General features: G+C 38.4%; 1 protein-coding gene across 2 annotated transcripts in view; it reads left to right on the forward strand.

The window, feature by feature from the left end:
* Positions 1 to 14,775, forward strand: part of mkln1 (muskelin 1, intracellular mediator containing kelch motifs) — a 126,820-nt gene that overhangs the window by 88,132 nt on the left and 23,913 nt on the right. For both annotated transcript variants that reach the window (XM_060842700.1, XM_060842701.1), the window contains exons 13-14: positions 10,750 to 10,897; positions 13,749 to 13,863. In XM_060842700.1, coding sequence (XP_060698683.1) covers positions 10,750 to 10,897; positions 13,749 to 13,863 — 263 coding nt within the window. The remainder of the gene's footprint in view (positions 1 to 10,749; positions 10,898 to 13,748; positions 13,864 to 14,775) is intronic.

Here is a 14,775-nt window from a genome sequence, read left to right on the forward strand (position 1 = left end):
TCAGCTTCGCACCAACCTGGGCAAATATCTTGGATTTGATATCAGGAAATTTTGAATACTTCTGACTTGCTTGCCTGGATAGTTGCATTGGAAATGCAAGAACGAATTTTAATCTGATTTATGGGGTCACGACAACTCTGCGTTCTAACTCAGTCCTTGCCCCATGCTCTCTGGTTCTCCAAACTGACGTCCTTCGTTGGTCAGTGCATTGAGTAAAGGAATTGGGATGTCATATTGCAGCTGTCCAGGATATTGCTGAAGCCACTTTTGGAATACTGTGTTCCATTCTGGTCTATATGGGACGGATATTGTTGGATTGGAGGGTTTGAGCTATAGGGAGAAGCTGAATATGCTGAGGTGATTTTCCTTGGCGTGTTGGAGTCTGAAAAATGACTTTCCAGAGGTTCATTTAAATCCGAGGGGCATAGATAGAGTGAATAACCAAAGTTTCTTCCCCAGGGTAGGAGAGTCCAAAACTAGAGGGCATAGGTTTAAGTTGAGAGGGTAAGGATTTAAAAAGGATCTGAGGAGCAACTTATTCACACAGAGGGTAATGTATGCACAGGAGCTGCCAAAGGAGGTGGTGGAGGCTGGTGCATTACAATATTTAAAAGGCACCTAGATGGATAGATAAATAGGATGGGTTGAAAGGGATTTGGGCCAAATGCTGGCAAATGAGGCTAGATCAGTTTAGGATATCTGGTTGGTATGGATGAGCTGGACCATGTTGAATAACTCTGACTCTATTATGAATGGATCCCTCATATATTAGAGGCGATTGTTCTCTGTACCTTCTCTGTAACTGTAACTATATTCTGCATTCTGTTCAATTACCCAGATGTACATATGTATGGTATGATTTGTCTGGTCAGCATGTGAAACAATACTTTTCACTGTATCTTGGTACTTGTGAATAATAAATCAAAGAGTAGGGAGGGCAATAAATGCTTGCCTACCCAGTGATGCCCAATTATCATTTGCAAAAATACTTTTAAAAACTTGGTTACTGTGGAGATTTGGTCACTGAATGTTTGTTTGCAATCTAACCAGTGTTGCGTTACTTGAAAACTCTTGAGGGATTTTGGATTGCAGTGCTCCTATTGTGTTGATCATATGCCTGTTCCCCATCCTGATCTTCCACTAAGCAGAATTGGGACTGTCAAGTCACTGGGATTAGTACACGTATCCAAAAGAACATGGGTGTCCCTGCTAGTCCATGAACCAGCTAATTTGTGTACAAAATCTATAGCTTGCTAATGCATGTCATCAATTGACTCTGTATTCTTGATTGCAGTCTGAGTTGTCATTGAGTTTCTTTCCTCGCGTTATTGCATTAGGCTAGCTTTTTATTAGCTGCGTTTTTACTCTTTAGGGGAAAAAAGCCATGGATTCTGGAAATTGGAAACCGATATTGCTGGAAAAGCTCAGCAGGTCTGGCAGTATCTGTGGAGAGAAAGCGGAGTTAACATTTCGGGTGCAGGGAAGGGTTCTGAACAAGGGTCACTGGACCTAAAACGTAAACACTGCTTTCTCTCCACAGATGCTTCAGACCTGTTGAGTTTTTGGAACAGTTTGTGTTTTTCTTTCATACTGTTTATAGTCTTTGACTTTGCATCATTTTTAAGCTCTGAAAGCTACTGTTTGAAAAGAAAGGCAGGATATTTTAAGCAGCAACTTTCACAGCTACCAGATGCCCTGAAGCACTTGACAGCTGATGAAGTATAAGAGAAAGTGAAGACTGGATGCTCGAGATCGGAGTCGAAAAGTGTGGCACTGGAAAAGAACACAGCAGGTCGGGCAGCATTCCAAGAGCACGAGAGTCTACGTTTTGGACATAAGTCTTTCATCTGGAATGTGTTTGGCGGGGGAGGTGGTAGCTCGGAGGGAAATGGGGCTGAGAGATAAAGAGGAATGTGGGGTTGAAGTAGCTGGCATGGCTATAGTTGGGTGATGGTGATAGGTTGGAGGGGAGGGTGGAGTGGATAGGTGGGAAGGAAGATGGACAGGTATGACAGGTCAAGAGGGCAGTGCAGATTTGGATGATTAGATCTGGGATGAAGTGGGGGAGGAGAGATGAGGAAACTGGTGAAGTCATCACTGATGCCACTGATATAAATACATATATTGCTTTTTTTCTCTTAACCTAGGAACTTTACACATTGTCCCTTGATGACATATGTTGAAAGTGTAGAATCACTTCTCTCACATGACAACTGACATTCAACGTGTCACGATTTCGTCATTTTGTTCCACTATAGAACTCATTACAGCCAACCAGATGTTAAATATTTATCCAGTTTCATCTTATAGCCATCTCTCTTTGGCTACTGCCAGCCTTTTGTGATGCTGAAGGTGGTTGAGCTATTGTCACCCTCAACAGCTTTCAGTCTAAACCCATTGTGTGACCCTGGCAGTTCTTTTCCCCCATGTTAACGCAATGAAGGTGGACTACGTTAGTGATGTGAAACTGACTCACCAAGTTGGCACCTAACCTTTTACTGTGATCTTCTTTCTGTTGAAGTTCACAGGCAAATAGTTTGAACTTTTTTTAAAGAAAGCTCATTATCTAGATTAACTGTCTTTTATTCACTTGAAATTCAAAAACTTGGCAATATTTCCAAGTTTATGGAAAATTGGCATGGTGTAAAATCAGCTATTAATTCACTCTAGATCCATTCAGCTCTCTGCTGGCATAGACCAATTTCATTCCTGAAGTCATTCGCCAGCACTGCTCAGTTCATGTCATCAAGATGTACAACATGGAAACAGACCCTTCGGTCCAACCCGTCCACGCCAACCAGATATCCCAATCCAGTTTAGTACCACCTGCCAGCACCTGGTCCATATCCCTCCAAATCCTTCCCATTCATATACCCATCCAATTCCCTGGAACATTTGCCTCTCTGCTGTTGAACTCCCCATCTAATTCGTTTCTTTTTACTTTGCTTGCTTTTGCTTTTCTTTGTCTGGGTACTCCTGATAAAGTCTGCATTGTTACCAATCAATCATTCACTGACTTAAAAAGTTTCCCAGTTCTCTTCCACATAATCTGCAGTAGTTTGGAAATTTGTCTGCGATATGATGATCTTGTAATCACCTTGAAAGTTTCCTGCACACACTCTTTACAGCTGTTGAAGGTTGGCATGTTCCACTCTGAAAGAACCACATCTGCTTGAGTCATCAATTGCCACGTTTAACTCTTCCTCTTTGAACAACTGACTCCTATTTCTGCCCTGTCCATCTGAAGGAAAACCACTATTTCCTGACTGCGTCTTGTTTCCCTTCAGACTTCTGCCTCACCACCTCCACGTTGACTGTATTTCATCCACTTCATTTCACTTTTCTTGTTTGCCATTTAAAAATAATTTGGAGCCCTCTATATGAAAAAAAATTGAAAAGTCATTGTTTTTCAGAAATATGGGTATATTGTTTGAAGCTGCATGACGTACTTTCACTCTCAACTGTAGTTCAGAGTTACTTTTGGGGGCAAAACCTCACTTGATTTTAAATGTTGCAATGTTTGTTACAATTGTTACTGTTATTTCTCCTATTAATCTGAAGAAGTTGAATTAGAACAACATGTTGGAGACCAATTCCATTGAAACTACTAGGATTAGAGGGTGTTATAAGTATTGCTGGCCTTCATAGTGACTTTGAGTAAAAAATGAGGTCTGCAGATGCTGGAGATCACAGCTGCAAATGTGTTGCTGGTCAAAGCACAGCAGGTTAGGCAGCATCTCAGGAATAGAGTGACTTTGTCCCACAAATTCCTGTTCCATTTTAAACCTTGTCATATTGGGGGTCAGTCAGCCTAGTTAGCTGGACAGCTGGCTTATGATGCAGGGTGACGCCAACAGCATGGGTTCAACTCCTGCACTGACTGAAGCTACCACTGTTCTCAACTGCTCCCCTAGCCTGAACCTTGGGTTAAACGACCACCAGTTCTCTGTCTCTTCTGAGAGACCATCCCCATGGTCACGGAAGACTGTGGTGACTTCACCTTTGTGTTTAAGTCTGTACTGCCCATTACTCGTAGTCATATATGTGAAATGCTGTCCAGGTGGTTGTATTTCTCTTCAGACAGCATTTTCTTCACTGGTTCAGCTGCATAAAACCTTAACATGTTAATTATATTTTGAAAATCTTGAATTATTTTTTTAGATTAGACTTACAGTGTGGAAACAGGCCCTTCGGCCCAACAAGTCCACACCGACCCGCCGAAGCGCAACCCACCCATACCCCTACATTTACCCTTACCTAACACTACGGGCAATTTAGCATGGCCAATTCACCTGACCCGCACATCTTTGGACTGTGGGAGGAAACCGGAACACCCGGAGGAAACCCACGCAGACACGGGGAGAACGTGCAAACTCCACACAGTCAGTCGCCTGAGTCGGGACTTGAACCCGGGTCTCAGGCGCTGTGAGGCAGCAGTGCTAACCACTGTGCCACCGTGCCGCCCAATGGCCAATACCATTCCTTGGACAGCAAGATAGTAATGTCCAAATTAGCAACTTGCTAAATCAAAGCTGAAGCCAATCAGTGTTCAAGTCTCACTGAGTAAGATTGACCTTTGTATGCACAGATGCAAATATGGAATTACATAACTTTTTAAAATCTGTAGTAACAGTTTGAATATAGGTGACTAGAATATTTGGATCATTTTCCAAGGCCAGATTTGAGGTTTTTTCCCAGTTACGTTTACTTCCAGCTGCACAGTGTTTAGGCAGGCAGCACAAATTTCAAGTAAATCTTAATATCAGCTGATTTAAAAAAAAATTATCATGGGATGAGGGCAGCATTCATTTATCCATCTGTAATTGCTTAAAGTCACCTACAATACTGTGGGGCTGGATTCACATGCAGGTCAGACTCCGTAAGGATGGCAAACTTCACTCAAAGGATGAGTGAACCAGTTGGGTTTCTTCTGACAATCAGCAATGGATTCCTGGTCATGATTAGACTCTAATTCCAGATTTTATTGAACTTGTACTCCACCACCTGCAGTGGCAGAATTTGAACCTAGGTCCTCCAGAATAATACCTGGATCTCTGCATTAATACCCTAGTGATAATACCACTAGGTTGTTGCTTTCCCCTCGATGCTATTTATTAAAAGTATTTTTGGAGAGTGAGAAAATAAATTTTCAATATCTTTTTTAAAATTTTTCTCCAGAATTTTATCATGCATGTACATTGAGGGAAAATCTTGATTTGCCATAACTCGCCACATGTAAATGTGCATGAGGTGATCATTTATGTCTGTAACGCTGGGTATTAATTTTTTTGAACAGTTTGTTTTGGGATGTTCGGCTTATACCCATCAATAGGCTTTACTTTTGATGTTTAAAAATTTCAGGACAGATTTGAGCTATTCATCCCATTAAACCACAGCAATGGTTCTGACTCGATTCACCATCCTTCCGCAATTTCTAATAATAGGCTTAGCCCTCAGGCGAATTTCTGTTTTTATTTTAATCACCTCAGTTGAATCTGCAGTTATGTTGCTATTCACTGTGGAAAATATTTTTCTGTCAAGACTTATGACTGAATTGGCTCAGTATCTTCTGTAATTGTCTCCTGTTCTGCAGAGTAGAAGAGACCTAACTGGCATGTGAATTTACTTCTGTGTTTTTAAATATGTCACTCCAATATTCCTTGTCCCATTCCGTGGATAGCAAAATAGTTATGTCCAGCTAGCAACTTGCTAAATCAATGCTGAAGCTAAATTCAATCCTCTGTTCCTGAATTCCTCTAATTTCTTATCTGAATATTGCTGGTTGCCAGGTGATGCAAATGTATTGTCCTTTTCCAAGTAGAGAGAATTTCCACTGGTCTACTGTATTTCCAGGAATAAGAAACGATTGATTGTGAAACTGGCATAAGACCAGCCATCCATGGTGTCTTTTTGTTTGGAAAATCTCTAGTCTGTTATCAGTGCCCTGAGTGAATTAGCTGAGGTACCCACATAAACAACACTTCATGTGTGAGTTATTCTTCATAGAATTGTTAAGTTTTCTGCTTAGCCAACATAAATAAATCTACAAATAAGGGTACAGAGAAGGGTATAATGCAAAATATTTATGTAAATACTTCGGTTAGGCTGTGCCAAAACTCACGAAAGATCATCAGACCGGAAAGTTAACTCTGTTTTTGTCTGTCCACAAATGCTGCTTGATCTTTTGAGTATTTCCATAGTTTTCCTTTCCTATTTCAAATATATTTGCAGTATTTTTCTTTTTTGTCGTGTATTAGTGTGCTTTTAACTAATTATTTTAATGCGTCTTTCCAGAAATATTCTGCTTGGTGTGCTTGAATTTATAGCAGCTAAACTCATCAATATAACAATGTAATTCTCATTTGTGGTTCACGGACTTGCACTCCTGGAGTAGCTCTTGTGTCTAGTTAGATGGCACACATTGTATATAACACAATTAAGTTGGAGAAGCTGTGGACCAAGCTGAAGGAACAATGTGATCTGCTGGGCCAGTGTTGTTACAACCTGTACCTTGTGGATTCCTAGATCTCTCATTAGGAGAGATGCTCACTCAATTAGATTTGCAAATAGACTTTGGTTTGATTTAAAAAGAACATATATCTAGATTTTATAGCAGCACATACAGAGCCATAAAGTTATCCCCAAATAATGAAAGATTTGGAAAAATGCCCAATACTTGAAGCTTGGCTGAAGACATAGGTTTTTTTTCTAAAAGTGTTAAAAAGATGGGCATGGAAGAGTTTAACCAGGAGAAGAAACTACTAATGGTTGACTAGGCGCAAGATGGCAGAAAAAGATGTTGTGTTGGGGGTAGTGTATTAGCATGATTAGAGGATTGGCTAACGAAGGGAAGATAGGAGTAAGGATGAAGGATAATTGTGTTTTCACGATGATAATCTGATCCCTGTGGCACTGATATTATTTGCAATGCTAAGGCCACAACTAGTTACAATGCATATTAATGACTTGGTGACAGAAGTGAATATAGTATTGCCAAGTTTGCAAATGTCACAAAATCAGTAGTGAAGACTACAGTTTCAGTAAAGCAATATAGATTGGTTAAGTGAGTGGTGAAAAGCTTGACTTTTGGAATAAAATGTGGGGAACTGAGAGGTTTTGCACTTTGGCAGAAGAGCTAATTTAGTTTAATGGTCTTCCCATTGTCAATCCAGAAAAAAAAGAGTTGAAATTCATTCCAATTCTTGATGTTATTTTCTCTGATTTCATTTTGAAAGTTACTACTGAATCTGCTTAAACCTGTCGGGTAATGCAATCTAGATGATGAGAGTCTCTTAAAAATAAGAAAGCAAAGGAAGTGATCAACGAGCAGGAAACGAGCAGTTGATGCTGCTTTCGCTGAACCTTGTTACTAATTCCAGTGGTGAACAGATATTTAATGAGATCTAATTGGGAAACAAACTTAACATTTTAGAAACATATGGAAGTTGTTGTTTTGCAGTTCTGAGTAATTAGTTCTTGTGCTGTGATGACCTAATTTTGAGCCTGATTTTCTGTTCCTAGTTGTGCATCTTGTTTGTTTCTTCTGTGTTATTGATCTTTTGCATATATAAGGTGGTAGAATTTTATGCTTTGAAATCCCAGTATAGCAAGCTTTGTACTGCAACTCCTCGAGGACTGGAAAATATATCCCATTGGCTTAAACTGAAGGCCATTTAAGATTCAAGTCCTAATTTAGCTGCATCCCACATATGTCATCTGTAATTGGTCTATTGCTGCTTCAACACTAACTGCATTTAACAGAGAATTGGGTTATTTTTGGTCTACCTGAATGATGGGTTTGAACACAAACTCATCAATGTAATTAAGGAAAATATCAGAAAAGAAAATTAATTCTTTCAAACCCTTATACTTACGGAATTTTTTTTAGTTGGTCTTTTTAACAGGTTTATTCTGTTTTTTTTCCAAAAGTTCCTTTGTAACTTCTTCAGTATAAGATTTTCAAAGTTTAAAGATATGTTCTGCATTCCAAACTGGTAAATCACTACATTGTGGTGCATGTCCTGTATTATTTAGAGGAATACTGGCAATCTGTTTTATGATGAAGTAGTTTATTTAACATGCTACTCATAAGTAGTTGGCAGCTGGAAGGACCAAATCTGTGGCTAGTGTTTCTTAAGCCTTGTTGCCATGCAGCACCTTTTTAAGTTCTGGTGCAGGTTGTGCAGACATCACTTTCTTTAAATTACCACAGAATATAAAGGGCTGCACACTACCCACTTGCTGCTAATTATCTATTGACTACCGAAGGATGATACCAGGAAGAGTGGAGGTAGATGACTTCTCTGCAAAGTTTTGTTGGCTCCATGTTGACACGTTTCAAGAAAATTAATATCAAAAAATAGATTTGGTAATCTAGTACTTGAACCCAACTCGAGAACAATATTACCTCCTTTGTTTATTTAAAAATTTGCCCTATATTTTACCATCCATAGGCACTATTGATGATCAGCCATAACTTTGGCCATTAATGGGGTATGCAGGGCTAGACCACACACTGAGTCCTGAAGTTCTTACCATTCAGCATGACACATCACTACATTAAGTTAGTAGTCTAATGGCAAAGTGAATGGACAGACAAAAGTAAGCTTATAGCTTTGAACTCATGAAATATTCTGTTTAGTCTGTTAACTCTGGTATTGTATATTGTTTTGGGGGTCTGTCAACATTAGCTGATTGCAACTACATCCAACTCACCCAAATCTAAAAGACTTGAATGTCTCCTAATGAAAAATGGCAGGAAATGAAGTCAAGCAAATAGGGGGTAGACTGTTGATTCAAAACCAATTTTTAATTTAATGAAACAAAACTGTGTTCTGAGGAAGGGTCACTGGACCCAATAATGTTAACTCTGATTTCTTTCCACCGATGCTGCCAGACCTGCTGTTTATTTTTCTAGCAGTTTGTGTTTTTGTTTGATTTTAAGCATCCACAGTTCTTTTGGTTTCTATTTTTGTAATTTTTCTCAGTTTGCTTTAGAAATCCTGGGGTGTCTTTTTGCAACTGTCGATCAACTCCGTAGTAAGGGGTTTGCTAACCACCTGGATTTTCATTTGCATCATCCATTTACATTGAACAAAGCCGTTAACTGCATTTTAACACTTTTATTACGAAAAATCTATCCTTTTTCTTGCCTTCAGTTATGGTATACAGCTACCATTGTTTATTATTTCTGGATTTTCACTGCCTTTGTCCTAAAGTGTCCATTTGTTTAAATTCCTGATTCAGTTCTTTGTGCTAAGGTAATTTGTTACATTACTTTCGTCTTCAATGGATCTTAACACAATGCTTAAAATGTGCTTTTACCCAAGTCTCATACAGTTTCATTCTCACTGTTTTCATTCGATTCTTGTTGATTTTTATCTTGATGATCATTGACCTTATTGGTTGGACATCCTGCTTCATAATTATAAGAAATTAATTTTGAAAGGAAATAAACCAAACTAAAACTTTATAATGATATACATTCCTGGTGTTCTTCTGAACTAGCTCAAGATCTGAAGAATGGAAGCAAAATGCACTATGCTGGAAATCTGAAATAAAAACAGCAAAAGCTCGAGAAATTCAGCATGTCTGGCAGCATCTGTGGAGTGAGAAACCAGAGTCCTGCCAGATCTGCTGAGCTTCTCTGTTTAAATTTGATGACTGGAGATCTTACCTTGTAAGAGTACTTCTGTAAGTTGTGCAATTTCTTCTCATGGAGTGTGTTTAAAGTCTATTTTCCCAGCTACTCTTCATTTCATTTCAAACTAATTAGGCTGCTTCATGCACAAGTTATTGCAAGTACCACCAATGCCATCTTACAAGTCCCAACACTATTAGAAAATATATTTGGAAGCTACTTGTCAACTGTACAATCTAACGAGTATAACATCTTTTTATAAGAACCATTCATTTTAATATATTTAAACTGATGAGTTTCATTGAATATGAGTGCACTAGGATCGAGTGTTTACCCAAGTGACTGACTGTTGCAGTAAGTAAAGAGTGCAACAGAAATTGTTGGAAAAAACCTAACAATGTCTGATACAAGAGTATAGATCAGTTGGACTTTTGGGAAACAAATCCTTCTTCAGATATTAGTGTCGTCAGATTTTACAAATAAGCAGCATTTAAAAGTACAGGGCAGGGTGTACACAAAGCTCCCTGGAGTGTGCTTTCTCTCCCTCATGAATACAGTCATTCTCCATTACATCCACTCACATGTGCACAGACCCAAGGGCATCCCACTTTGTTCCAAGATACGTCACCACACCGATTCTCCTCTATTAGTTACAACATTTGAGAAGGTAGAGTATTGAGTTGGTCAGTGTTATTTATAGTAAAAATATCTTTAAGTTTATCCTCACTTGATTTAAAGTTCCTGAAAAGAGAGCATTGGAATATTTTACCATCTGTTAATTTTTTTCACCAGACTTGAGGCAGTGGAAGACGTGTCATTGAATATTTTTAGCGTGAATATAGATAGATAGATAGATAGATTCCTGTTTGTTAAAGATATTAGATTATTGGGAATGTGGAATTTGAAGCACAAACATATTATTATTGAATGGTGGTGTTGGCTTGAGGGGCTGAATCATCTACTTCAGCCCCTGTTTTGGCTGCTTAAAGTCTGAAGTAGTCACAAGATGGGAGTAAAGCATTATTCAAATACTGCCTCTGAAAGCATTTTGGTACTTCTCTAAACGTTTGCTTTGAAATACATCCTTTTTGAGTTTTTGCACTCTTTAGTTCCAATGACAGGTTTCACTCAACGAGCTACAATTGACCCAGAACTAAATGAGATTCATGTCCTGTCGGGTCTCAGTAAAGATAAAGACAAGCGGGAAGAGAATGTTCGGAATTCTTTTTGGATTTATGATATCGCTCGGAATAACTGGTAAGTGCTAAAGCATAAAAAATTACCCGAAGTGCTAACCACGACCTCTTCCATGTTATCCAATGGTTTTGTACTGCTTAGCACACTCGGGCACTTATTTTTGTTTTGCTCTTGTGATGATACTATGGCTTTAATAAGTGTATTTTGTCAAAGAACAAAGAAAATTTACAGCCCAGGAACAGGCCCTTTGGCCCTCTAAGCCAGAGCCAATCCAAATGTACTGTCTAAACCTGTCCCCCAATTCCTAAGCATCTGTATCCCTCTATTCTCCACCTACTCATGTATTTATCCAGGCGCATCTTAAATGAATATACCGTGACTGCCTCTACCACCTCTGCTGGCAACGCGTTCCAAATTCCCACCACCCTCTGTGTGAAGTGCTTGCCATGTGTATGCCCCTTAAACTTTCCACCTCTCACCTTGAAAACGTGACTTCTCGTTATTGTCCTTATTTATAGATTGAGATCAGGTGTGTCAATCGGCCTGCTACTAAGCTCAGAAAATAAACAGCTTGTGAGGCCTTGTTTTTTTTTAAAACGTTGGAACAATAGAAGCAGCCTGAGTGGGGTGGGGTGAGGTCAAATTCCCAGGGGCCGGGATCTTTAGTTTTAGTTTTTTGGTGGCAGTTGCTGAGGTCTAGTAGCTGCTGTAATTCTCTCCCTGTGGCAGTCTGTCTGAGCTTTCTCTTGATACTTTTTCCTCATAGACTGTAAAATTGCCTGAGACCATCTATTTTACTGAATTTGCCTTTGCCAGGGGTGTGTTTAAGGAATGCTCAATATTGGAACAGTTACTGTTTAGTATTAAATAATCTATTATTCTGTTGAGTTTTCCATTAAAATTTCTTTCTTCCTTTTGTAGTATTTTAACTATAGTGTATGAATAAAGTTAGGTTATTTTGAGGGATTTGGTCTGGTCCATAACATACTTTGCTTGTTTTCTAAAAGCCTGCAGAGCCCTTAAATGTTACTATAGAGTTATAGACTAATTTAGCTCAAGAAGAAATAATTCAGCCCACTGTGTGTATGTGCTGACTTTTGTACTGTATGTTCAAGGAAGAAATCAAAACGGTACTTACATGACGTTGGAATTTTTGTTTCATTATTTTCCATCAATTTTTGTGCACTTGAATGTTTCCTTTTTGTTTCCCAAGGTAGTCAAACTGTGAGCAACTGCATCTTTTGTTATCTCAGATTACTAGTTTCTAGATAATTAATAAGTAGTTTGACTGTCTTTCATATAAATTTTGCCTGAAGTACCTTTGCACAGCATCATTTTGTGCTTGTTCACTATGATGCTGGAAAGTATCATTGAATTAATGGCATTATAACAAAGACAATTGCTTCCACAAACCGGAAGGTTTGAAATTGTAGTCTTGCTATTCTATGATACTTGTTCATGTTTGCATTTTTTTAAACCTGTAAAATTAGTACGTTAGAGTTTCGAGTTTATTTAGCTGTCAGCTCATTGTATAGGTATGGTACACAAGAACAATGAATGGGGTGAACTGTAGTTTAGATACAGAAGCACATAGGAGGGGGCTGTCCAGCTTTTGCTTCATGTTGCCCTTTGACACTATCATTAAAACTGACAATTGCCGCAACTAGGAAATATTCCACATTGTCTCACCTGGAACTAACTGTCTGAAAAGGTGGGAGAGGCGGAGACCTTATTTATGCTTAACTATACTTGACTATGCACTTGAAGTGCCGTGACTGTAAGCACTATTAACCAAGAAATGCAAAATTAGAATGTAACTCTTTTTTTGGCTTGGATGGAAATAGTGGACTGGATGGCCTCATTCTGTATTGTAAATTTGTTTTCACTAAACATTGGTACTATGTTTTAAGTGAATATGGTTTCATTTTCTGACATGGTGTAATTTAAAGCACTCTACTGAATTTCAGTCCTCCAAGTCAGAAAGTATATTCTGATTTTCTTGATCCACATATTCATGATTGCTGTGCATATTTGACTGGCATCTCCAGCTAAGAGTGAGATTACAGTCATTACTCTGATCTTGATGCATTGAGGGGTGTATCAGATTCTGAAATGAGTACTGTTTCAGAAGCGCACACTGTGTTTCAAAATGTATTGCCTGTATGTCATAGAAGAAAATCCTTAGCCCATTGAATCCATGTCTAACCCTTCTATTATTCAATATAATGCAACTCACTTCTACTCCGGCTCTTTGTCCCTAGCCCTGCCTTTTTTTCCAAACTTCATAGTTTGTCCAGATCCGTTTGGAAAGTGTCGGTGCTGTGAGGCCTGCAGAATATTTCCATTGTTTTCTGTTTTTAATGCTTGTATGCAGTTATTACAATGGGGGCAATTATTTCCATCTAGAAAAATACCCATAGCATTCCTTTCTGAGTTGTATTCTCTCGAGTTTAAATGGTTAACTTAATTAAAATTATCAAAATGTTGGGATAAAACCTAACTCACTTTTATCTCTGTGCGTTAATTAAGTAAAGCTAGTGTGGTTGTGTGAAGTCAAATAATGTTCAACTAAATTGATTGTTTTCTGATGAAAAGAGAGAAAGTGATGTGTACTTGGGATTTCATATGGAGATTAATTGAAGTGCATCAAATGAACAACTAACAAGGTAGTTAGAGAGAAACTATTTCTACTGGTTAAGAGTTTAGTCTGAAAAATATAGCAAAAGGTGTTTGATGCTAAAACAATTGAGAAACGCTTGGATGAGAAGCATGTGATGTAAAATTAAGGGATCCAGGGCAAGGGCAAGTGTGTGGAGCTACATATGACCTTGAAAAGCAGAACACACTTGAGCTAAATGTTCTTTTCCCTTGAATCTACATTGTTGTAATGACATGTTTCTCTGTTGCATAGGTCCTGTGTTTACAAAAACGATCAATCTATAAAAGATAATCCAAATAAGAGCCTTCAAGAAGAGGAGCCATGCCCGCGATTTGCTCATCAGCTTGTCTATGATGATATGCATAAGGTATCTTCACATTTTTGGTTCTCATTCACTCTTGGATTTGTTTTTTCTTTCCCGACTTTATCGTCATCTGCTCCCAGAACATTTGCCTTCAGTGTACAGTCAGGTTATTTGAAAGCAACTATCACTTTGGTGAGCAAAGAGCAAGCTGACTTGCATCCTATCATCATAACCTTATTAGAAATGGGTTAAAAAACACGCTTGAGCCAATAAATCTGCTTCCTCAGAGTTCTGAGCAAAATCTTCCCCCCTTAATTTTTCCACTCATATTTTGAGGACTTGTGCCGAAATCGACTACCGTCATGGCACTGTTCAGGTACTGCTATGTGAGCAATATAATTGTTTAGGTGCCTTTTGGAATATGAAAGACTTAACAAGATGCTTGTCCAATTTGAAGTTTTTCTTCAAAATTATGATTCTAACACCAGCTTAATGGCTGTTTTTTGCAAATGAATTTCTGTTACTTCCCCACCATCTTAGTCACCTTTCAAAAAAAAAATCATGAAATATTTTTGAAATGCTGTTGGTGAAATTCTTTGCCCTACATCCACAAATGTGGAAATCCTGGATCTTAGATCCGAAGACTTATTTTCTGTACTAGATCTTCATCAGATGTGGCAATGGAAAATTAATAGACATGAAGATAATTGTCAGGTAATAGAAAAGAAGACATGAAAAGCATCGTAAAAAGGCTGTATTTAAAGTGTTTAATTTTGAAGTAGATGTGTTGGCTTTTCCAGCGCAGCAGTTAAAATGGCAATTAATTTATTTTCCTTTTTCTAGATTTCCCATTTTTGACTACCCTCAATTTGAAATGCATGGAAATGAATATGAAAGCCATTATATATACACTTTGGTTGTTATAGCATTCTAGGAAAGTACTGCTCAAATAGAGTTGTTTGATTTTCTGTTTTG

This window comes from Hemiscyllium ocellatum, chromosome 23, assembly GCF_020745735.1.
Source record: "Hemiscyllium ocellatum isolate sHemOce1 chromosome 23, sHemOce1.pat.X.cur, whole genome shotgun sequence".
Classification (NCBI taxonomy): Eukaryota; Metazoa; Chordata; class Chondrichthyes; order Orectolobiformes; family Hemiscylliidae; genus Hemiscyllium; species Hemiscyllium ocellatum.